Below are 25846 nucleotides of genomic sequence, written 5' to 3'. Positions count from 1 at the left end.
ATATCTTTTAAAATTTCTGCCTGTATTAGAAATGGATCAAGGAGCAGGTGTTAATAAGACTGATAAAATTAGCCTTTTTCTCCTGGGAATTGATAATGTTTGAGGGTGATATCTGTTTCCTTCTTGGAGGCTCAGAAGTGTTGTTGTAATCTACAGAAGGAGCAAAGAAAATGTAAACCTTCTGAAATTACTTAAAATTTCAACAAAATGAGATAAATGAAAACTTCTATGTTGAATACATTCATATATATCTTATATATAATAATTCCTATCAGTAAAAACAAACGAGGACATTACAAAGAAAAAAATTACTTTTGTCAGAATGTGCTGATAATCTGTGTTTACTGGGGCAATTAATTAAGAATCATGATAGTTCTGTAGATTTAAGTATAGACCAAATCATAACTGAGGAATAGTTAAAGACATATTTCTGACTTTTTAAAGGAAACTAAATTCTCTGTCTGGATTTGAGGAAGTTACAAGAAAAAAAAGACTTGATTTTGTTGAAATTTTAAGAATCAGTGAAGGCTAGTGTCATCTCATTAATAAAAAATTCCTAAATGCTGAAAAGTTGGTTCAAAGTCAAAAGCTTTGACTAGAAGGAAAGCAAAAAAAAAAAAAAAAAAAAAAGCAAAATCAGGAACAGCTGATATGCTATTGTTATCTGGACTTATAAAGACTTTTTGTGGTGATCATGGGAAATCACAAGTCCCATGGTACATTTTACTTGTAATTATGGAATTAATAGCTTGGTTTCAAATAGGAAAGATCCTGCCAATTTTTATGCTGAAATCTTTTCAGTATCCCAATTAGAGAAATTATCTTTAATATACAGTTTGTTTACAAGTCCTCATTTGAGACATTCTTTAGTGCACACCTGAAATATGTCACACTCCAAAAGAGAGGTATGCTTAATGAATTAAGCATTCTTACATAAGACCAGTACAAGCCACAGGTATATGTGTAACTCCCAAATATCAATTCATAAGCCTGTTACATCTTCAAAGGGTTATTTTGATTAAAGCTTCTTTAAAACTATTCATATAAGTGTCTAGAGTCATCTTACTAATCAGAAAAACATATTTTAGTAATGTCTTTTATAAGGAATCAAACACCTTTCACAGAAAGAATTCAAATGAATTATCTAGGATTATTTTCAAAACAGTAAATAGACATTGCCTCCAATTTTTAGGTGAAGACATAAAGACCCCAAAGTGACTGATTTACTCAAGACAACATGATGAGAGAGAGAGGGATGAGATGGATTCAGTATGTATTTGTCATTTGTGCCTATGTGCAAAAATTAGTTTAATGACTGAGAGGAAAATAAGCATCATCTATTCTGCCCAAAGCAGGTTGATCTTCAGGAAGATCATTGGAAACACCAAGCAAAGACAATATTCTCGTCTCTTTTTTCTATGTCTTTTGTGTGATTATGTGGGTGCATTTCTATGGGAAAATAACAGTTATCAACATAACCCTCAGAGTTGTTTCAAAGAAATAGAGTAGCAATGGCTAATATGTTTTGCACTTGTGCCATTCTTTTGGACTAAATAAAATTCATGAGAGGCAAAATTATTAATATTACTGGCAAGGTAAGATTACAGCATGACCATGATATTAACTTGAGTATATTTGCAACATTCAAAAATTCCCATTGGTTACCAGGCACTGAAGTAGATGCTGAGAATACTGAGATGAAATTATCATCTTTCTTAACTTCAAGTATGCTATAAAAGCTAAGAGGGGAGATATATAAACAACAGCTGTTATACAATATAGGAAGTATGATGATAGAGAGAATTGGGGGTTTTTTTTAAACAAAGAGGAAGAGCATAAAGCAGGAAAGATTTCTTAGAGGAGATAATAGCGAAGCAGTAGAGTAAAAGATAAGTGAAACAAGATACCAAAAGTAGGGGAAGATGGACACTTTGTTAAATAGGGACTGTCCTACATGTTTCAGATATAAATATGAATATACATAATACCCATTTTCCACTATTAATAGAGCATAGAAATGATTATAATATTCAGATTTTATTCAAAAATTTAATCACTTTACTCAAACAAGGCATTTTAGAGCCAAGTTACTACCTGTAATATCAATCAGTTTGCTCTCAATATTGGTTTATTTCATCAGATTTTAAGTAACATATATCAATTATAAAAAATTTTTGGAAAAAAATTAGAGATGTAAGTGGACACAAATCAGATCAACCACCCTGCAGTAAACTTTATTTTGTAAGTGCAGTCAGAGAGATTGAGACTTATAACATAGAATAATTATTTTAGTTACAATTAAAGTAACAGGAAATAGCAAAGCACTATTATTGAATCTCAAGGAAATTGTTGATTGTAATTTATTATCAAAGTACTTTTCATCATATTTCTCTGTATAGTGAGAATTGTTTCAACATTACAGTATTGACAGTTGTGAACAGATAAAAATATTAAATTACTTTTAATCTCAGAAGAATCTAGTAATGGTTGATGATAGGGAAAAAGATAATTATAAGAATAAATCAGTGAAAACCACCTTCAATACTTACTTTAAAGTACTTATCTATGATTTAATATATAGCATTTGAAGAACGGTAGTTGACAAAGGAAACTAAAAATTCCCATGCATTTCAAGAGATCTATGACAAAATTGACCTGAGAATTATTCACTTATCCACCCAGATTCTTCAGATGTATTCTTGAGACAAAGCACCTTATGTCTAGGCTTGGCTATTTCATTGCTGTTGCCACTTATGTTTATGACCTTTTGACAAATCATCAATTCTTGATCATCCATTTCTCTGTATCTGAATAGATGCAATGATGTGTTTTCTGTATGTCACAGAAATCTTGTCTTGGAGCATGAAATGTAATTTGTGACTCAATACATTTTCTCCTCTACAGCACAAGGATGGCATTGCATTTGTATGACATGCAAATTAAGTGTTTTATGCAAAATAATCATCTTTAACAAGATTCAGAAGGGGAACAAGTATTTAATTCATTCTTTACGTTCTGTCTTATTCTGAAAAGATCCAAGGAAGCTTATAATAAGACATAGTGAACTAAACTGTGTGAGGAAATTGAAGCAAAGGGAAAATAAGAGTAAGATATCTGAAAAGGTTGCTGAGGATTCCTAGCACATCATGAAAACATATCGTGCTAGAGATGTGCCACAAATCTGGCTTAAGCTCTTTTAACAACCAACTTCAGAGGCAAAAATCTTGTTTCATGATAAACAGGGTCTTTTCAGAATAGGAAACACAAGTGAGCAGCACGGATTCCTAGCACTGAGAACAAAGAGAATTGTACCCCTTTGTTAATCACTCAACTCTGCAGGGTAAAAAACTTAACAAGAACAAAACAGATCTAAATGTTCAAAAACTGCTTCTTAGAAAGTTTCACCATGACTTCAGCATGGCATGTCAGTGTGCAGTTGAGGAAACCTGACCATTGCACTTGGGTCCAGATTTTCCACTCTGTTGGACAGGCTTTATCCAGATGGATGTATTACATGTTCTTGAGATGTGATTGAGTAATTGCATAATTAATCTCAACTGAGTAATGGAAACCAGTAACTATTGCTTCTCTCACCCAAGTTCTTGATTAGTATTGAGTGGCAGGAGGCCTAAACATTGAATTTAAACAATGAACCAAACAGGGGTAGAATTTACACAGTCAGAAAACTACCATGAGGGAGTAAATGATCCAGCCATTTTCTAAGGCTTCAATATTAGGTTCCTACCACAAGTGTGGTGAGCTCTGGTTATACAAGGCTTGTCCACACTTACCAATATCAAAGTGTGTTTAAAATGCTTTAATAGAACATTTTCTCAGTGACTATTACTTAAGTTATGTAAAACACACATAGCAATGGAAGAGGATAGGTTCTAAGCAGAATTTCCATAACTCAGAATTTTTAAGATTTCTGTGAAAGATATCACAGTTATAAGCTTGCACTTCTAAAAGTCAAAGAGAATTATTTTATTTATAAGAAATATGTAGCACGAAAGTACTGTTTTGTAATTTTCCCTGTGTAAATTGAAAGAGTGAATACTGGAGGTTTGGATTCACAAATGCAAAAATGCAAATATGTTTGGTTACAGTCTTCAATGGTCTTTCCTTTTATCATTTTCATGTGTGTAGATCTGCTTTTGAAAGTTAAATCTAAAAAAGGTCAAGGTGCTACTGGTGTAAAGAGGAATGCCTTGTATAGACTATTGTCATAAATGTAAAAGATCTTTAAGATAAGGGAGAACTGGGAGGCTGGATATCTGAGTTTTATCTTAATTAAAAAATATATTTTTTTTTATGACAAAAATGCTACTTAAATTAATGGCAGCAAGTTTTCCTTTGAAATCCCAGCTTTAGCAATCAGTAGTTTGGTTGGCTAGCCACAATTTGCTTGTTGCTTGTTACTGGTCATCAGGTCTATGGAAGGTTTATGGATTTTAGTGAATCACAGTTAAACATAAACCTGCCTGGAGTTTGGGGAAGATATCCATTTTTATGGTAATAAACACCTCACATTTGCAAGCAAATGGGCCAAGCTTAAACTCTTATGATACAAATAGCAGTGACAACACCCCCTATGTTTGTTATACTACTTCAGCTCCTACAGTCTTTATCTTCTTCCTCTGATGCATTACATTTCACCACTGCACCAAATACCAGCATTATATGTTTATTTCTCAGCAGTGTGTGTTCAACCTAGTGTTGACCATTAAATTAGTGCAGAGTAGTAGAATACACCTCCCTTCTAAACTGGTGAATGCATAAGATCTGTTTTACAGTTGCATAAGCCAGCCTCAGTAATCACATTGGTAAGGATTTTATATTGAGAACTAACATATGCTTTCTCAATCCTTACCCTTCCACACCTAAACTGAGAAGGCACCTGTAGAAGTTCTGCTTTCTGAGAAGGCAGTGATGATTGCTTTAAGGTAAAGAAGTTTAGAATAACCATGTTTTGTATTAACAATGTACTTTAAAATTATTAGTATAAGGCTTGGTGAATATTCTCTATGTTGATGTTTAAAAATAGTGTCCCTTTGGGGCTTCCCTGGTGGCACAGCGGTTGAGAGTCCGCCTGCCGATGCAGGGGACACGGGTTCATGCCCCGGTCCGCGAGGATCCCGCGTACCGCGGAGCGGCTGGGCCCGTGAGCCATGGCCACTGGGCCTGCGCGTCTGGAGTCTGTGCTCCGCAGCGGGAGAGGCCACAACAGTGAGAGGCCCGCGTACCGCAAAATAAATAAATAAATAATAATAATAATAATGTCCGTTTTAAAACTAGTGTCCTATTACATCCTGGTCATAGAAAAGTTTGAAGATTTTGTATATTATATTTGTGATTATTGATATGGATAATAATAAATTTTTGAGTGTCTTAAACTTTCATCCTAATTAATGGTTAATCATTTGGATAGCATAGATGATTTAATGCTTTTGAGATATGAGTTATTAAACCTAATATACCTATTTGAAATATTAGCATTGGTGGGATAAATTAAATATTTTTTGAATACTAACAAAATGTAATTTTGGGTATGCGTAACAATTAAAGAACAATGAAATTATGTATCAGTGTGTTTTAAATTATCACGTTGTTATGTTCATAATAATATCAAGCATTTTTCATGATTAAACTATATTTTTTAAAACATAATTAACAAATATATGAAAACTAATACTATGTATATTTTCCCCCTTAATTTTAGTCATGATTTCATTGGAGAATTTACAACAAGCTATAGGGAACTTTCTAGAGGGCAATCACAGTTCAATATATATGAGGTAAGAGGAATTTTATTTTATTATTATTTTTCTCTGGAATAAGTATATGTATTCTTTTAAAGTATAGGTTTTTACAAAAGATAATTGCCAAAGGTTACCAATATGTGTAAGAATCTTTAAACTTATTGAGCAGATTGGTTTTTGAGATTAAACAATAGTATTTCTCTTCAAATCACGCGGTCTTTCAAATCTACTTTGAGTGATTTAAAAATTCTTGCCTATGAAACCTTTTCTTATTTTAAAAACATTCAATATAGATACAAGTTTATTCTCCCTTGAGCTTCAGCCTTTATGTTTTGCCTTCCTAAGCTCTTCCTCAATCCTTTTTTAATAAAAATAGAAAAATTTTCTGTGTCGGCATGGTGTTAACAAGTCGTTTTTTTGCTTAGTATGTTTGAACATCTTACCTGTTATTTAGATGAAAACTGAAGGAAATGAGAAAGTATGATTCAGTCATTAAATTCAGTCATTAAAGAAATCCAAGTTATTAAAGCAAACACACTAGTTATTTCTGCCTTAAACCTATCTTGCCAGTTAACTACCAGGTATGTGTTGAGCATAAAGTATGTTCTAGCACTGTTAATCCTTGAGGTTTGTTATCTGTACATTCTCTGTGACTTTTTTTAAAGACTTTTTTGATGCGGACCATTTTTAAAATCTTTATTGAATTTGTTACAATATTGCTTCTGTTTTATGTTTTGGTTTTTTGGCCCTGAGGCATGTAGGATCTTAGCTCCCCAACCAGGGATCAAACCCGCACCCCTTGCATTGGAAGGTGAACTCTTAACCACTGGACCAACAGGAAGTTCCCTCTGTGATTTTTTAAATTTAATATACATCATTAGCAAAGGAGAATATCTCAGTACTTAGTCAATAATGATAACTCTTTCCTGCCAGATTGACACTATTTGACACTAAAATTGACCTCCTTTAAGTTAAGAGTGGAGGAATCTCCTTCTCCTATCACCTTCTTACTAGGCTAAAGCAGTTGTATTCCATGCATTCATTCATTTATTAGTTTATGAATAAAATATTTATGACATGAATTCTATATTCCACACTCTATATTAGGCCCCAAGGATGCAGCAATGAATGAAAATTTCACTGTCTAATGGGAGAGACAAACACGTAAAATGCATTTAGATTATCTGATAGGTGCTATATATACCTAGTTGACTATGAGATATCTAGAGTGGGGTGCAGCAAACTTATCCCAAGAAAGCTACCCAGGCAAAGACAAAGTTGAAGTAATGGATCAATTTTTCTATCTGGGTCTTTCGGGGACAGAATATTAAGGCTCTAAATAGACAGTAGAAGTAATATAAGACAGGTTGTACTTATATGGATGCCTGTTTTTTTTCTCCAAACCCTCAAGGCTGAGGAGAAACAACACATGCATACTAGTCCTCCTTGTACTTAGAATTCATTTACTGCCAGTCACATAATGCTCCAAAGATCAATTATTTTGAGTTTCCTTAGCTTTAAAATGTCTTCTTCTCTTTGGATCTCTCTTATCCAACAAAGCTTGCTTAATGAGATTGATGTCGCATCTGATGTTATGACAAAGAAGCTTAGCAACAATTATTCCTTATTAAATACCTGCATGAATATTTGTGCCATAACTTCAAATAAAAATGTGTTCTTATTATTCATATTATCAATAGAAGAGATCAGTCTGAAGAAAATCTGGAGGAACATTATGTGTTTTGTCTAAGTAGTTTTAGGATTTCGATGGACAGCTAGCTCTTGGTCCAATACACTGGAAACTTCATTTTCTGCACACATGTAAGGGATTCAGTTTTGTTGAGGCAACCATGGAAATTTTCAACAATTGTTCCTTCAAATATTCTTTCTGCCCCTTTCACTCTCCCTTCTCCTTTTGGTACTCCGTGTATATATATATATATATATATATATAATGTTGTGCTTGATCATATCTCACAAGTTCATATTTTTTTCTTTTTCTTTCTTAAACTAGAAAATCTCAACTGACCCATCTTCAATATCACTCATTATTTCTTCTGCCAGCTCAAATGTTCTATTTAGCTCCTCTAGCGAATTTTTCATTTGTTACTGTGCTTTTTAAGTTGAGAATTTCTATTTTTTATAATTTTGGCCTACTTATTGATTTTTCTATTTGGTGAGACATTGTTTCATACTTTATTTCTTTATATATAGCTTCTTTAGTTTTTTAAACATATTTATAGTAGCTGATTTAAAGAATTTATTAAATAAATCCCATATCTACAAGTTCCCAGGGGCAGTTTCTATTGATTGCTTTTTTTCCTCTGTATGGGCCATACTTTCTTGTTTCTATGCATGTCCTGTATTTTTGGTTGTTGTTGAATGTTGGAAAGTTTTAAAAAATATAATATAGTAACACTGGAGATCAGATCCCCTGCTTTTCCGGGATTTGTTGTTGTTGCTGTTTGTTTGTTTAGTTACTTTCCTGGAGTAATTATGTAAAGTCTGTTTTCTTTGCTGAGTGGGTCATTTCAGTCTGTGCCTTGTTAGCTAGTGGTCAACACATGATTTGACAGAGATTTGTGTATGTTGGTGCACTTCTTATATGCTCCAAGTATAAAATTCTGCCTTGGCTTTCACTTGCTGTTTAAACAGAGACTCCAAGTCAGTCAGAGTTGAAGGATTAGGGCTTCCTCAAGGTCTTCCCTGGCCATGCATACAGTCCTGCACAAGCATTTGGTCTTCTAGATCCCCAGCAATATGCCTGAGCTTTTAAAAACCTCCTACTTGAGATCAGATTAAGAAGGTGGAGGAGTAGGACATGGAGCTTACCTTCTCTCACAAATTACATCAAAAATACATCTACATGTGGAGCAATTCTCATAGAACATCTACTGAATTCTGGCAGAAGACCTCAGACTTCCAAAAAGGCAAGAAAAATCTCTGGATAAGGCAAAAGAAAAAAGAGGAAAAAAAAAGAGAGAGAGAGAAAGGAATCAGGACAGGACCTGTGCTCCTGGGAAGGAGCTGTGAAAGGGTAAAGTTTTCCACACACTGGGAAGTCCCGTTACTGGCAAGGAGATCAGTAAGGACAGAGAGGGAGCTTTGGAGCCTCTGAGGAGAGCACAGCAACTGGTTTACAGAGGGCAAAGCGCAGAGAGACCTGCGCACATGGTCAGTGCCACCCACCCAGCACTCCTCAACCTGAGACACTCATCGCTGGTGCAGATGGGGGCTGTGTGCTGAGGCTTGGGCTTTGATGGTCAGACCCGGGGGAGAGGACTGGGGTTGGCTGCATGAAGACAGCCTGAGGGGGGTAGAGTGTGGTGTGAGAGGAGGCCTGGGCCCACCAGAGAGGGAGGGTGCTATTGTTGGGAGGCATGTGAGGAGAGGGGTGGGCCCACCATAGGAGCTTCTTTCTCCACACACACTATCAGGTGGCAGGGCATCATCTATATGAGCTCCAGAGGTAGGTACAAGCCGCCACTGCCATCTCGGACTCCAGAGGCAGGTGCAGAATACTGCCAAGGGTCCTGTGACGGGGGGCCAACCACAGCTCCTGCTTTCCTGGGAGCATGCACAGCCCGCCACCACCAGAGAGGGTCCTGTGACTGGGCACCAACAGCTACCCCAGATTCCCTGGGAAGGTGCATGACCCACCATGGCTGCCAAGGGTCCCACAACCCAGAGCCAACCTCTGCCTCCACCTTCCTGGGAGCCTACATGAGCCACGTGCCTGCACACCCCTTATCAAGGGGAAAATAGCCAGCACACACTGAGGAAAGAGATGGCAATCATCCAAACCAAGAACAGCCCTCATGACAAAAAAATATTAAACCCATACAAGCTATGCAGGGAGGCTCCTGTATATAAATAGCCCTCCAATACTACAGTAGATAGCTGTTTCCCCTAAACTCACAGAGAAAGAGAAATATAAGCAAAATGAAGAAGCAGAGGAACCACTTCCATTAAAAGCCCAAGAGAATTCCCCTGAAGGAACAAACAATGAAACAGATCTCTTCAGTCTAATAGACACCAAGTTCAAAAAGGAGATAATGAAAATACTGAAGCAATTAAGAAAGGCTATGGACAGAAATGCAGATTACTGCAAAAAGGACTAGAAACTATAAGGAGGAGACAAGAAAATTTAGAAAATTAATTTGCTGAGATGAAAGCTGAGCTAAAGGCAGTGAGTAGCAGAATGAATAATGCAGAAGAAAGAATAAGTAATCTGGAAGATAGAATAATGGAAATTACCCAATCAGAGCAGCAGATAGAATGTCAAATGCAAAAAAAAAAAAGAAAGCAATATAAGAGACCAATGGAATAATATAAAATGTGCCAATCTATGCATAATAGGGATTCCAGAAGGAGAAGAAAGAGAAAAGGGGATTGAAAATGTATTTGAAGAAATCATGGCTGAAAACTTCCCAAACTTAAAGAAGGAAGCAGATATCCAGTTACAGGAAGCACAGAGAGTCCCAAACAAGATGAATCCAAACAGACCTACATCAAGACATATTGTAATAAAAATGACAAAAGTTAAAGACAAAGAGAGGATTCTAAAGGATCAAAAGAAAAACAAAGAGTTTTTTACAAGGGAACCCCCATAAGGCTGTCAGCTGATTTCTCTACAGAAACACTGCAGGCTAGAAGGGAGTGGCAAAATATATTCAACATCTTGAAAGGGAAAAATCTACAACCTAGAATATTCTACCCAGCAAGATTATCATTTAGAATAGGAGGAGAAATAAAGAATTTCTCAGACAAGGAAAAACTAAAAGAATACAGCAATACTAAACCTATCCTAGAAGAAATATTGAAATATTTTCTCTAAACAGAAAAAGAGCAAGAAGATATAGGAAAGAGGAAATCATAATTTGAAAGTAAATCACTTAAATTAGCCAGTACACAGATCAAAAAGATTTTTAAAAAAAACCTATTTGTGAAAGTGATGATAAACACAAGGAACAGCAAAAGGATAAACATGAAGATGTAAAAAAGGACATCAAAATCATAAAATGTGGGGAAGGAGAGTAAGAAAATGCAGATTCTTGGTGTTGTTTAGAATGTGTTTCCATCTATATGACTATCAGTCTAAAGCAAGCAGATATAGGAAGAGGATAATGTACTTGAAAAACAGGGCAACCACAAATCAAAAACATACAAGAGATTCACAAAAACCAAAAAGAAGAGAAAGCAAGCATAAAATAAAAGGAAATGATCCAACAACAAAAGAAAAGCAAAAAGAAAGGAACAAAGAAGAAACAAAGAATCAACTGGAAAACGAGGTCTTATGTGGCAATAAATACATATGTATCAATAATTACCTTAAATGTCAAGGGACAGAATGCTCCAATCAAAAGGCATAGAGTGGCAGCCTGGATAAAAAACAAGAGCTTACAATATGCTGCCTGCAAGAGAAAGAAACCCCCCCTTAGGGCAAAGGATATACATAGATTGAAAGCAGCGAGGGGGTTGAAAAGATATTTCATGCAAACGGAAATGAAAAGAAAGAGGGTGTTGCAATACTCATATCAGACAAAATAGACTTTAAAGCAAAGGTGATAAAGGACACGATATAATGAAGAAAAGATCAATACATGAGAGGATTTCACACTCATCAACATATATGCACCTAATATAGAAACACCCAAATACATAAAATAAATACTAACAGACATAAAGGGAGAAATTGATGGGAATACATTAACAGTAGGAGACTTTAGTACCCCAGTCACATCAATGGACAGATCTTCTAGACAGAAAATCAATAAGGCAACAGAGATCCTAAATTATACAATAGAACAGTTAGACTTAATTGATATTTTCAGGATATTACATCCAAAAAAAAAAAAAAAAACAGAATACACATTCTTTTCAAGTGCATATCAAACATTTTCTAGGATTGACCACATACTAGGGCACAAAGCTAACCTCAACAAATTTAAGAGTATACAAATTATTTCAAACATCTTCTCTGACTACAACAGCATGAAGCTAGAAATCAACCACAAGAAAAGAAATGAGGAAAAAAATGATTCCATGGAGACTAAACAACATGCTACTAAAAAACCAATGGGTCAAAGAGGAAATCAAAAAGGAAATTAACAAATACCTTGAGACAAATGACAATGAAAACACAACCATACAAAATCTATAAGATGCAGCAAAAGCAATTCTTAGAGGGAAGTTCATAGCAATACAGGCCTTCCTCAAAAAGCAAGAAAAATCTCAAATAAACAACCTAACCTACACTTAAAAGAATTATAAAGAGAAGAACCAACAAAACCTAAAGCCAAAAGAAGGAAGGAAATAATAAAGATCAGGGAGGAAATAAATAAAATAGAGATTATCAAAACAGTGAAAAACAAAAAATCAATAAAACCAAGAGCTGGTTCTTTGAAAGGATAAGCAAAGATGACATACCTCTGACCAGGCTCACCACAAAGAAAAGAAAGCGAACCCCAAAAAACAAAATAAGAAATGAAAAAGGAGAAATCTCAACTTATACCACAGAAACATGAAAACATACCATGAACAATTATACACCAACAAATTTGACAACCTAGAAGAAATGGACAACTTTCTAGAAACATACAGCCCACCAAAATTGAATCAAGAAGAAAGAGATAATTGAACAGACTGATCACTAGAAGTGAAATAAAATCTGTAGTAAAAAAAATAATAAAAATCTTGCTACAAACAAAAGGACCAGATGGCTTCACAGTTGAATTCTACCAAACATACAAAGAAGAACTTATACCTATTTTTCTCAAACTCTTCCAAAAGATTGAAGAAGAGGGAACACTCCCAAAGACATCTATGAAGCCACCATCACCCTGTACCAAAACCAGACAAAGATACCATCAACAAAGAAAATTACAGGCCAATATCTTTGGTGAATATAGATGCAAAAATTCTCAATAAAATATTAGCAAACTGAATCCAACAGCACATAAAAATATCATACACCATGACCAAGTGGTATTCATTCCAAGCTCACAAGGATGGCTCAACATACACAAATCAATCAATGCAATACACCACATTAACAAAGAAAAGTCAAAAACTACATGATCATCTCAACAGATGCAGAAAAAGCATTTGACAAAATTCAACATCCATTCATGATAAAAAAAACTCTTACCAAAGTGGGAATAGAGGGAATATATCTCAACATAATAAAAGCCATTTATGACGGACCCACAGCCAATATAATACTCAACAGTGAATACTCAGTGGTGAAATACTCAATGGTAAAAGCCTTCCCATTAAAATCTGGAACAAGACAAGGATTCCCACTCTCACCACGTGTATTCAAGATAGAATTGGAAGTCCAGCCACAGGAATCAGACAAGACAAAGAAAGGCATCCAAATTGGAAGGGAAGAGGTAAAATTGTCACTATATGCAGATGACATGATACTATACATAGAAAACCGTAAGGACTCCACACAAAAACTTCTAGATCTAATAAATGAATTTAGCAAAGTAGCAGGATACAAGATTAACATTCAGAAATTGGTTTCATTTCTTTACACTAACAATGAAATATCAGAAAGGGAATGTAAAACAAAACAATACCTTTCAAAATTGCACCAAAAAAATAAAATGCTTAGGAATAAACCTGACCAAGGAGGTGAAAGACTTATATGCTGAGAACTATAAAATACTCCAAAACATTAATAAAGAAAATTAAAGAGGATTCAAAGACATGGAAATATATCACGTGCTCTTGGATTGGAAGAATTGGTATTGTTAAAATGGCAATACTACCCAAAACCAACTACAGATTTAATGCAATCCCTATCAAATTGCCTATGACATTTTCACAGAACTAGAACAAATTATCCAAAATTTTATATGGAACCATAAAAGACCCAGAATTGCCAACCCTGAGGAACAAAAACAAAGCAGGAGGTATTACTCTCCCAGACTTCAGACAGTACTACAAAGCTACAATAAATAAAGTGGTGTTGGCACAAAAACAGACATATGGATCAATGGAACAAAATAGAGAGCCCAGAAATAAATCTACACACCTATGGTAAATTAATCTTTGACAAAGGAGGCAAGAATATAAAATAAGAAACAGACAGTCTCTTCAGCAAGTTTTGCTGGGAAAGTTGGACAGCTGCATGTAAATCAATGAAGTTAGAACACACCCTCACACCATGCACAAAAATAAACTCAAAATGGCTTAATGACTTAAACATAAGATATGACACCATAAAACTCCTAGATGAGAGCACAGGCAAAACATTCTCTGACATAAATTGTACCAATGTTTTCTTAGGTTCATCTCCCAAGGCAATAGGAATAAAAACAAAAATAAACAAATGGTACCTAATCAAACTTACAAGCTTTTGCATAGCAAAGGAAACCATAAAATAAGCAAAAAGACAACCTACGGAAGGGGAGAAAAATATTTGCAAATGATGCAACCAACAGGGGCTTAATCTCCAAAATATACCAACAGCTCATACAACTCAACAGCAACAAAAAAAACAAACAACCCAATCAAAAAATGGGCAGAAGCCCTTAATAGACATTTCTCCAAAGAAGACATGTAGATGGCCAAAAAGCACAGGAAAAGATGCTCAAAATCACTAATTATTAGAGAAATGCAAATCAAAACTACAATGTGGTACCACCTCACACCAGTCAAAATGGCTATCATTTAAAAAATCTACAAAGAACAAATGTTGGAGAGGGTGTGGAGAAAAGGGAACCCTCCTACACTGTTGGTGGCAATGTAAGTTGGTGCAGCCACTATGGAAAACAGTATGGAGGTTCCTCAGAAAACTAAAAATAGAATTACCATATGATCCAGCAATCCCACTCCTGGGTGTATACCCAGATAAAACTATAATTCAAAAAGATGCATGCATCCCTATATTCATAGCAGCACTATTCACAATAGCCAAAACATGGAAGCAACCTAAATGTCCATTGACAGATGAATGGATAAAGAAGATGTGGTACATATATACAGTGGAATACTACTCAGTCATAAAAAAGAACAAAATAATGCCATTTGCAGCAACATGGATGCAACTTAGAGATTATCATACTAAGTCAGAAAGAGAAAGACAAATACTATATGATATCACTTATATGTAGAATCTAAAATATGGCACAAATGAACCTATCTACAAAACAGAAACAGACCCACAGACATAGAGATCAGACTTGTGGTTGCCAAGGGGATGGGGGGAGAGGGATGGACTGGGAATTTGGGGTTTGTAGATGCAAACTATTACATTTAGAGTGGATAGACAACAAGGTCCTACTGTATAGCACAGGGAACTATATCCAATCTCCCGAGATAAACCATAATGGAAAAGAATATTAAACAAAGAATGTATATATATGTAAAGCTGAGTCACTTTGCTGTTCAGCAGAGATTGGCATAACATTGTAAATCAACTACACTTCAATAAAAAATAAATTTTAAAAATAAAAAGAACAAAATTGAAAAAAATTATAAAATAAAACAAAACCAAATGTTAAAAACAAAACCAGAAACAACCCAAGCAGCAGGAGCATCTAAGGAACGGAAACAATTAGCAACTGTGGGAGCTGGGATGTAATTAGATTTGGGTTCTTGTTGTTTTTGACTCCAATAATGGCTAAAATCTTTTTCTACATTTATTCTTTTAAAGGCTTTGTGCAAAAAGGAAAACACACAAGTTACTTTTATATTCTTGTAAAGAGTCTTTATAACTGCTGATAAGATGAGACAAAGAGGAGGTGGTCCCTATGGATGTTTTGTTAGCTTCACTACCTTGTAGGGTATGATTGTCAGCCAGGCAGAATTAAATGGGATGATGAAAAGCCCATGGATAATAACATTTAGACCCAACTTAAAATTAAATAAAATCCTAAAATAAAAACAAATAAGTAAATAAATAAACACCTCCTACTGCTTTACAGATCATTTTGGCAGGTAAAGACCTTCTCCTGGTGGTTCCCCAGGCTTATGGGACTACTTTCAGAATTGCAGTTGTGCTGGTTTGGAGCTAGTTTTAAGGCTGTTGCTAGGTCTACTGTGGGATCTGCAGTCGGTATGCTTGTTACTAGGGGCTCAGGTGAGTGTGGATTATGTCTGGTGCTGGGTGGATGAGACTGGCTCCAGTACTTTTGTTCAGTAGGGTGGTCCTGGGCCATGGTTCCTTTTCAGGGTGTACAGTTGGGTCCTCAGTCAGTCAGCCTATTTCTAAGTTTGTGAACCGGTGTGACTCCCACCGGGACTCCCACAAGTACTCCAAACTTTTACACGTTATTATGTATCTGATGGAAATTATTACCATTAAAAGCAATAAGTAGAGCCCATAAATATTCACATATTTGGGTGATTTGTCATGTTAGTGCATTTAATCAAATAAAACGTATTATGTCTCTTGGATATATTTTTATTTATTAGAGAAACCCATAGTTTTTCTACAGAGCAATCACTATTATTTGGGACCTTGAATATTAAAAATCTCTCTCACATCAAGAAGATGTAAATGGGTAGGATAATCAATGCATAAAGTTACTAAGAAGAATATTACTGTAAGAATATTACTGAAAATATATTTTGATGTAAGATGATCACTAGTAACTTTTGCAGAGAAGTTTTGGCTGATAGACTATCTAGCAGTCATACTAAAGGCATTTGTAAGGGAATAAATAAATGCCTTCATGACAATAAGTGAAAGGCACCAGGTTGGACTACACATTTTTAAAATATTTCAGTATGAAACCTGACATTGTAATTGTTTTATCTGCTCTTTAAGGTGATAAATCCCAAAAAGAAAGGAAAAAAGAAGAAATATACTAATTCAGGAACAGTAAGTCAAATTTTATGTTATTCATTAAGGATTCAAATAAATGAATAAAAAATATATATAACACTTTGTATTGAATAAAAGCTACTAAAAACTGCACTGTTTCACTTAGAGTTTTAATGTGAATGTATATAATAAAAAATTAACTTGCTATGGGAATTGTAATGGAGAACACATTATAGGAGGTAGCGACCCAGCTTCCTGCAAGTTGTCCTAGGGGTTGAATGGCCTCTGAGAGAAGATGAAATTTTATTATGAATTCTTCATTCAATAAAATCACACTAGAGAAAATCAAGTAGACCTGAAAAAGTGTAAGTTGTAATAAGAAATATTATACTCTTCATAGGCTATACTTAAGACTTGTTTTATAAGATGTGAAAGTATTTGTTTATAGTGCATTAAAATTGACAACTCTGTGGAAATGCTGGACTAAATCAGTACAGGAAGGTGCAAAGATGAAAGTATGTTAAAATTGTGAAAAATCAAAATCATCCTATTTTGATAAAAAATATACTGAAAATTTTATCCTATGATTAACTGTCCTTGGGAGAAGAAAGTATAAGTTCCCTCCAAGTTTTCTTTTAAAAGATTTTTATAAAGCAAGGCACTTAAAATATTAGATGGCCTCATTACAGGTCCCTGACAAAAATACCCATTTCTTTTTATATGGTTTAGCTCACTGATTTTGATTTTTTAGTTTTAACCATTTTCTAGCTTCCTTTCATCTTTCGTTTATATTTAAAATGGGAAGTAACACAGTGTCCTTGTAGATAATTTGCATGTTGTTCTTCAAAGGAAGTAAACTGGTCATAGGAAGGAGTCATTTAATTTTTTGGCCCCTTTTCTTCTGATAATTTTAAATGTAAGAAAAATCAGTCCTAGTAAATTTTAATAAAGAATAATATCTTTATTAATTTTCAAAATACTAGGAAACATGATTTACTCTCTAACAGAAAAAAAGTCCATTTGGGGATGCAATTAGTACTAGCAGGTAATTCTGCCTCCTTTTTCTTTTCTTTTTTCAGGTCACGTTACTTTCTTTCGTGGTAGAAACAGAAGTTTCATTCCTTGACTATATTAAGGGAGGGTAAGTCGTTCTCTGAAATTGTTTCATTGCTTAAGAAATGGTGAGAGGCAAGTTTGAATGTGTTTAGAAACTTCATGACAACAGCAGTCAGAGACATCACGTATATAAGCCTCTTACTAATTATAATTAAGCAGGGTTTTGGGGGGTTTTTTGTTTTGTTTTGCCAATGCTGATTTATTGCTAGAGTGTTGTCAAGCCAAAGAAGGATTGAGAGAATGAGGGGGACCAAAGGAACAAAGACAGTTTCCCCCAAAACAGAGAGCTTACCCCCTTTTGCTCTTTGTTAAGAAAACAAAACAAACAAAAGCTATACTTGCCCAAATGGGGAATCTCTGCTATATATGGGCATCTTGAAACCTACCACCTGGATACATAGACTAAGAAGCTACAGGGTGATTGTTTCAATAAAGTTAAAAGAAAACGTACTAAGTAGGAAAAAATGTTTGCCAACTCTCCTTACTATTTCGATGTTTGTGTATATTTTTGTCTTTAGAAGATGGGAAAATAGAAAGTTGAATTTGTCATAAAAAATAGATTCCTGTATAAATAAACTCCTTGGTAGCTGTAGCTAATAGTTGATTAAAAAGATGGACATCTCTTAGCACGCTCTTTATAAACTTAAAAAAAGTGCTTGATAGATCTGGCTATAATTTGCATGTTGAAATGATGATTTGAAGTTTTAAAATACTAAAAATTCCTTTTAGTTTTTGTTTTGTTTGTCTTTTGGCTTTGCTTTGTGATCATGTGAAGTGGGTAATGTGTGTGTGTGTGTGTGAAAAATATCCAATAAGTATTGTCAGCAGTACAAATCAAGTAATACTTTGATGTGAATCTAACAGTAAAAGAAATTTTCAGAATCTATTACAAATAAATCACTTTTATTGGTTGTGCACATTCTCCTTTTAAGGATTCTTAGGGCTAATTAGAGCAAATGGGTTTCTACAATACTTAAGCAATAACAGTATTGACAACTGTCATTTTTATGCTTCTTATCACCTCCAAGTTTTTTTGTTTTTTTTTTTTTTTTTTGGTTTACACACATCCTACTTATATAGCACTGCCTGTGCTGGAAGAAATGCTAGTGACCTTTTACTGACAGAAGTCAGTGTATAAATGGAGCCCCAACCTATGAGGTACACTTTGTTCTAATCCTGGCTTCCCAAGTGTTTTATAAAAACCCATTTTTTTATTTACAAATGGGATATGGAGAAATAGAGTTTGAAATTTACTACATAGTTAATCTAACTGGACTTATATTAATTTTTATATAATACTATCTAAAAAGGACATGAGAAATATCTGCATATAATTCATTTTTATATGAAGATGTATATAATAAATTTATAAAATTTTAAAATATACTACAATTACATGTTTACCTATTATTCATCACTATTTCTAATACTTATTATATAGATATTGTCCCTTTGATAATGTTAGACCTGCGCGGTCTCCTAGGAGTTTCGACTCGCCCAGGAAACAACAAGAGTCGGAAGTCGATGCAAAACGCAAGAGGTTTATTGAAGGCCGGTGCACCGGGGTTCCTTGGTCCTCACGCAGGAGGTCGAAGAAGGAACTCTTTTGGGCGCGAATATGTCAGTTTTATAGGTTCCCACTTCCCCGTATGTAAATTATAGATTTGGTTGTGTTCTCCTGCTGATTGGTCCCGGCTTAGGCTCGGACCAGAGAGGGAACTTGTCCCCAGCTGCCTGATTGGTCTTTGACAGACACCTTTTTTACATTTTGTTATCTCCCTCCTTCTCCCCAGCTGCCTGATTGGTCTTTGACAGACACCTTTTTTACATTTTGTTATCTCCCTCCTTCTCGGAAGGGGGCCGGACATCCTGGAAATTCACCCATTGTCTAAGAAGCCCCTATTGTCTGGAGAGTTCTTAATCATTAGCTGGAACAATGTCCCTCGAGTCCCACAATAATGGAATCCAAATTGAGAAGCAATATAATTATTGTATTCTGTGTCTTTATGCGTCTTTGCTCTTAAGGACTTGTTATAAGCAATTGGGCATAAAATTTTAATTCTGACTTTATTAATAATATGGTGAGGAGATCTGGCTTTATCATGACACTCCTTATCACTTCAATTTCCTGTAGTTTACATGAGTCGCCTTAGTTTCTTTCATGACCTTAATGATATTTAATTTCCCTCTGAAGTTATTGCTTATATTCCTACAAAAAAGTTACTCTAACCTATCAATTTACTATACAGTGTAATTTGTGTATAATAATAGCTAACATCTGCTGACAGCTAAGTGCCTCAAGGTTATTAACTCTACCCATCTCTCTGTTGGTCCCTTTCCCTTTCTCCTCACCTCCTTTCTCCTTCTCCCTCTTTCTCTCATGAGTAATATTCACGTTGATAATTCTGTTTTCTAAAAAAGTAATGAAGTTTACTTACTTGATGTACTATTAACTTTCAGTCTTCATATAATTAATATTTTCTATCTCATTGCTGCTAGTCAAAAATACAGTTTAATTTACATAGCCTAAGGGAAAATGATGCTTTGGCATGCAGGATATCTAAGAATTTTACCATCAGATATTTGTGAAGATTTAAACTTATTTAACTGTGAGTTATGGGTATTTATTATGATGGTTACTTCATAGAATTCCTGACTCTAATTATAGGAAATGAGGAATAGAGTTTTATGTTCTAATCTTTCTTAAAAATCTCTATTGGTATGAAAATAACAAATTGTAGCAATTTGAAATGGAGAACATGAAAGCCAGTGTGGAAATGTAGCTGCATCTATTCCAAATATTGCAGCAAATTACTTTTATTTTTCTTAACAGATTTCCTATTGATTTTTTTAGACATTTTAAGGGATTTCCCTGATGGTCCAGCAGTCAAGACTCTGTGCTTCCACTGTAGGGGGCACAGGTTCGATTCCTGGTCGGGGAACTAAGATCCCATCTGCTGTGCAGTGTGGCCAAACAAACAAACAAAAAAGATAGACATTGTAAACTTTCTTCCCTTGCTATTAAGAAATCTCAACCTCCAAGTAGATAAATGCACTGCCATGATGGAAAATTATATTAAGACCAGACACATAATTACACAAACTTTCTGAATAATAGCAAAATAGAATATAATGAACTACATTCATTTCAAATTAGAACTAATTATAATAATTGACAGTTAATTATTATAGTTTCAATAATGGCTATTGACTCTCTTGTGATAATATCAGTCAGAATTTCTAGTCTCTTGCAACTAAAAAAATACTGTAAACTGTTAAACAACTCAGTAATATTTGGTACTCTTCAGAGTAACTTTTTTCTGAAACCACAGAAACTTTTTTTTTAGTGTTTTATTTTCAGTTTTGAGGAAAAGAAGTATTATATCTCCCAAATTTTAAACATAAATATCTATATTTGTGTTTCACATTGTAAACATGAAATGTGAAATGGTAAAAAAAAGGTAATGTAAAATGAAAATAATTTATTATGAAACTAGAATCCCCTGTAGTCATACTCTCTAGAGATAATCACTGTTAGAAACGTATTTATTCCCAAACACACACCATTATTTTTAATGAGTGGGATAGCACTGTGCACAATAAGCTAATGTATATTTTCTTCATTAAATATACTGTGTATATATGTTTCTGTGTCAGTACTTATAGATCTACCATATTTTAATAGTTTTCCATCATATGGATGTACATAATTTAGTTTAAAAATCTCCTGTTGATACACACTTTAGTTGTATCCATTTTATTTTCATATTATAAACAAGGCTGCAATGTAAACCCTGGTACATAGCTTTTTTGTACACTTCATTAAGCATATCTGCAAGGTCACATCCTAGAAATAGTATTGTTGGTTTAAATGGTATGCATATTTTACAATTTGTCAGGTATTTCTAAATTATTCTGTTAACAAAAGGGTAATAATAATAATTTATACTTCTAACATCTGTGTATGCAAGTTTACCATATACTTACCCTTACTGAATAGCATCAGTACTTTTTCAACTTTGCTAATTTAATAGATAAATATTATAACTCATTGTCAGTTTTTATCTGTGAAACCTATTTATTAGCCGTTGTGACGTCCTTTGTGAAAGCCCATATTTAACCAGCCATATCTTTGGAAACACAGGTTTCAGAACCTTCTATTTTTGCTTTTCCCCTGCTCCCTCCTCCCTAGTCCCACCAAAAAAGTTTGAGTATTTTCAACTGAAAACACAAGACCAAATGTAGTAGGGAGCTACATCCTTCAGTACAGTAAACACTTCAGATAAACTTCCCCAATATTCACATCTTGGTCTTTGACACCACTTCTCTTCTGCACATATCTAAAGAGACTTTTTTTAATCTGGCCTTGCCTTTTGCCCTGTGATTACATTGAAGAAAAACAATAAAATTAACTAACAATTTGGGCTGCAATCAACGAAGCAATCCAAAATAGTATTTTGGAGGTCATAACTATTTGCAGATTTGTGGAGTTATCAAGGTTAGTTCTTTTGAAGAGATGTCCCACCATATTTCTAAATAAGTATGATATTTCAGAAGTGATTAGAACCAAGTGTTGAATTCAGTTTTGTTTTTATAAAAAATTATAGTAACTACTCATTTTTAACTTAAAATACCAAGATATCAGCATTTGTTACTGGTATTTGTGTATTGCTTTCTTGTTAACTTGGGTGAGCATCATTATTGCTAATTTGGGTGGCATCAATTCAGGAATGAACTCACCATATTCTAGTCTAGCAGAAACTATTGTTGAGTTTTGCTTATGCTGAATCTTAATTGACAAGTAAAACTAGATGTTTTCAAAAAAGGTGGAAGATTATCATATAAAACATTAGTAACAGCAATTAAATTGGTACTCTGGCTAGCTGTGGGTTATCCAAAATAACATTAGTTTAGGTTTTCCTGTATTCATTTTGTTCTCTACATTAATTGTATAAACTATTTTCCTTATACTGGACAACATGTGGGAGCATGAGAATAGACAAAGAGGGCAAAACAGGTGACTCGTGTGGAACATGTAGGACTAACAGATTGTGATTAAACTCTTAGAAGGAAATTCTTGAATTACACTTTAAAATGTAATCTCTCTTCTTGTTTCATCTCACAAAAAATAATTGAATAGAAAGTTATGAAAATATTGTTTTCTCATGAATCCAAGTAGAAATTATGTATAGTTAAGAATGAACACATTTAAATATTAAACAAAATTGTTCTCAATAGTCCTTTAATATCTTCCCCTTCAAAGGAACTTCTTTATATGTCTAATTCTTAGTATTGGGTATTCTAGGCTTCCATTACTGTAGTCATTATTGATGTAGATATTTACCTGATTGATTGATTGTTTGTGAAACCACGTTGTTAGTGTGTTACTTTTCATTCATTGTCTCAGTTCCTAACACACTGTGTTTAGCTGCAGTAGAAAGGTTTATGGATTGAGGTACACAGTGAGCAGATGAGACAGATGCATTCTCAATCAGACAAGGTCCAATTTTTATGGAAATACTCTGTGAAAGAAAATTTTAATTTTTAGACCTTCTTTTTTTCCTTTTTTTTTTTGCTAAGCAGAACCATGCTTTCCCTGGAGCATAAGATACAATTTATGACTTGAGGTAGTAAAGAGTTTTATTTTCTAAATACAATAATATCCACAAAGGAGGTCTTACTGTAGAGTAAAAAAAAATGGATTGCCTCTTCTGGGTTGTCGACATTGGAGTTATTATTTTTAATCATGCTCTGTATGTTTTTCCTGTGGTTATTTTATTTCTCTTTACTTACTAAAAATGATTTTAATACTAAAATTCTGATACAATTGGAAAGCAAAGATGTTTACTCAGTAATCCATAATGTATGACATTGAATATCCCAATTATCATTGATAAGGACAATGTCAGATTCACTGAAAATCAGAGACAGTTCTGAAATCTAAATACTCCTTTAGGGTAACATCATCATTTTTATAATAATTGTTATTTGTGAAATGAGTTTATTGGCCTCTACAGACAACAGCTCACATTATGAGTATCTGAAGACAGAATCATGTTTCAATTTGGTTTTGTCTGCCTTTCAGTCCTCTATTTCTCTCACGCCTTCATGAAACTCCACTCCACCACTAACAGGACCAAGGAACAAATATATATAAAGTTTTTCACATTTCTTTGACTGGCAGATGAATGGGGAAAACAGATCTCAAATTCTCGTGCACACTGAGTACCCCTAAGCAACCAGAATGTCATGTCAACCTGAAACCCTAATCTACACTTTTATCAGAAAATTGAGTGTATTAGAAACTTGCAGGCCTATAGACTGTCATTTACTTCCTCTGAAGAAAGCCCAAAATGTCATCCACCTGGTCCCAAATGAGCTTCACAACCACTTATATACAGTGGTTGCTAGCTTCCCTGGTTACCATTTTAATTGTTCATTCTCAAAATATTTTTATAGAGCTGAACATAGAGTAGCCACTGAATAAATACAGATTAATTAGAAAACCACTTTAAGCCTGACTTTCCACTGTTTTTTCCCAAATCTCTTAGCATAATGAAACATTAAAAACAAATAGGAATTTTAAATGAAGAGTGTGACAATTTAGTTAACTGGATTACAAACCCCCATGTCTGTCTAGCTCAGATTTTATCATCTTGTGACCTTCCTCTTTCCATGCCTCATATCATAATCACCAAACAAAACAGATGGACCAGGCTTTCCGGGATAAGAAAAAAATGCTTTTGTGTTGCCTCTGCCAGAAATCATCTCAACTCTGTATCTGGGTTTTAGTGACTTGGAAGAAGGCAAGATCAAGATAAGAAGCATGAACTGCTTATTTTCCTCACATATTAACGGAAAGGGAGCATGAGAGAAGATAATAGGGGAGACCCTAAGTGGGCACGTTCTGGGAAAGAATCAAAATAGGGGGTAAATGTTTGGCAAAAAATCAAGTCGGTTAAATAAGTGGTTGCTGAAGGCAATGCATAATAGTGGCCAAGAATTTGGGTTCTGGCACTAACTGCCTGGTTCAAATCCTAGATTTGTCTTTTGTTGGCATAACCTGTTTCTGTTTCTATGAAATAGAAAAAATAACAATAATGCCTATCTCACAGAGTGACTGTGGATTAAATGGCATATACCCTCGATAAATGCTAGCTATCATTTTTCTGAATAATCTGAATTTGTTTAAAGTCCTAATGTCTTTTCTCATTGTTGGTGGTAAATGTCCTAATTAACAGAGACATGGAGAGAAAAAGACATATTCAACTTTATAAAGTCAATAACAGTCTCTTTTTTTTTTTAGTTCAATTCTCTTTGGAGGATCATGCCAGGTTATTCCTTCCATTGTAGTCAATCACAACCCAAACTCTTGACACTGAATCTAAAACTTGTCTGAAATTATATGCAAAGGTTTATATCCCACTCCAAGTAAAAAGTCTTAGGAGAAAAATTAAAGCTATCTACCTATTATAGGCTCATTGTAGAGGCTAAAAGTGGACTTCTTAATATGCTTATTTTAAAGGTGAGTTGAATATAAGTAAGTGTCATTATTAACGAGCTCCATAAGGATTTTTTTAAAAATACTTGAAGCAAGTGCAATGATGCTATAAAATATTTGCCTTAGTTTTATACAGTTGGTGGCATTATATTAGCTATGTCATCTCAGGGAGCACATCTTGCCAGAACATACAACACGAGTTTTTTTCCTAGTCCAGTTTCTTTTTGAAAACTGAATATACATAACTAAGATTTTTTTATAGTGCTTCTTGTTGTGGCACCCAAGTGTTTTGCATTCATCAAATAAGTCGAGAGCTAAACCCTGCAGTGCTGAATGGGTATAAATATAATAAAAGTAAAGCCATTCTGCCTTCTAGAAATACATTCACCTAAAACATTGTCATATCTAAACTAAACTCATCTAAAATGTGATTTAGAAAAGAAACTTATGGAAGTATTAAGAAGACTCATAAACACTGTTTTGGTTAATGCTTGATTCTAATTTTTATATATACAAAATGCATGCTTGAGAATTCTAAAGATGTCCAGTTATAGCCTTTAAGATTGTGATTTAATTGCCAGCTCATGTTATTTTTCAAATGATTTTTTCAGAACTATACATTTCAGAGTCAAAGGAAATTGCATGTATGTTTCATCCTCAGAACCAGTGCTAATTTAGCCAAAATATTGA

The 25846-nt window shown here is 34.3% G+C and overlaps 1 protein-coding gene across 1 annotated transcript in view; it reads left to right on the top strand.

Annotated features, from left to right (window-relative positions):
• Positions 1 to 25846, top strand: part of LOC132434263 (copine-8) — a 189127-nt gene that overhangs the window by 107915 nt on the left and 55366 nt on the right. Inside the window, exons 6-8 of the mRNA XM_060025952.2 lie at positions 5720 to 5795; positions 16543 to 16596; positions 17619 to 17680. Coding sequence (XP_059881935.2) covers positions 5720 to 5795; positions 16543 to 16596; positions 17619 to 17680 — 192 coding nt within the window. The remainder of the gene's footprint in view (positions 1 to 5719; positions 5796 to 16542; positions 16597 to 17618; positions 17681 to 25846) is intronic.

Source organism: Delphinus delphis, chromosome 11, assembly GCF_949987515.2.
Source record: "Delphinus delphis chromosome 11, mDelDel1.2, whole genome shotgun sequence".
NCBI classification, from domain to species: Eukaryota; Metazoa; Chordata; class Mammalia; order Artiodactyla; family Delphinidae; genus Delphinus; species Delphinus delphis.
This window is presented reverse-complemented; position numbering and strand designations above follow the sequence as displayed.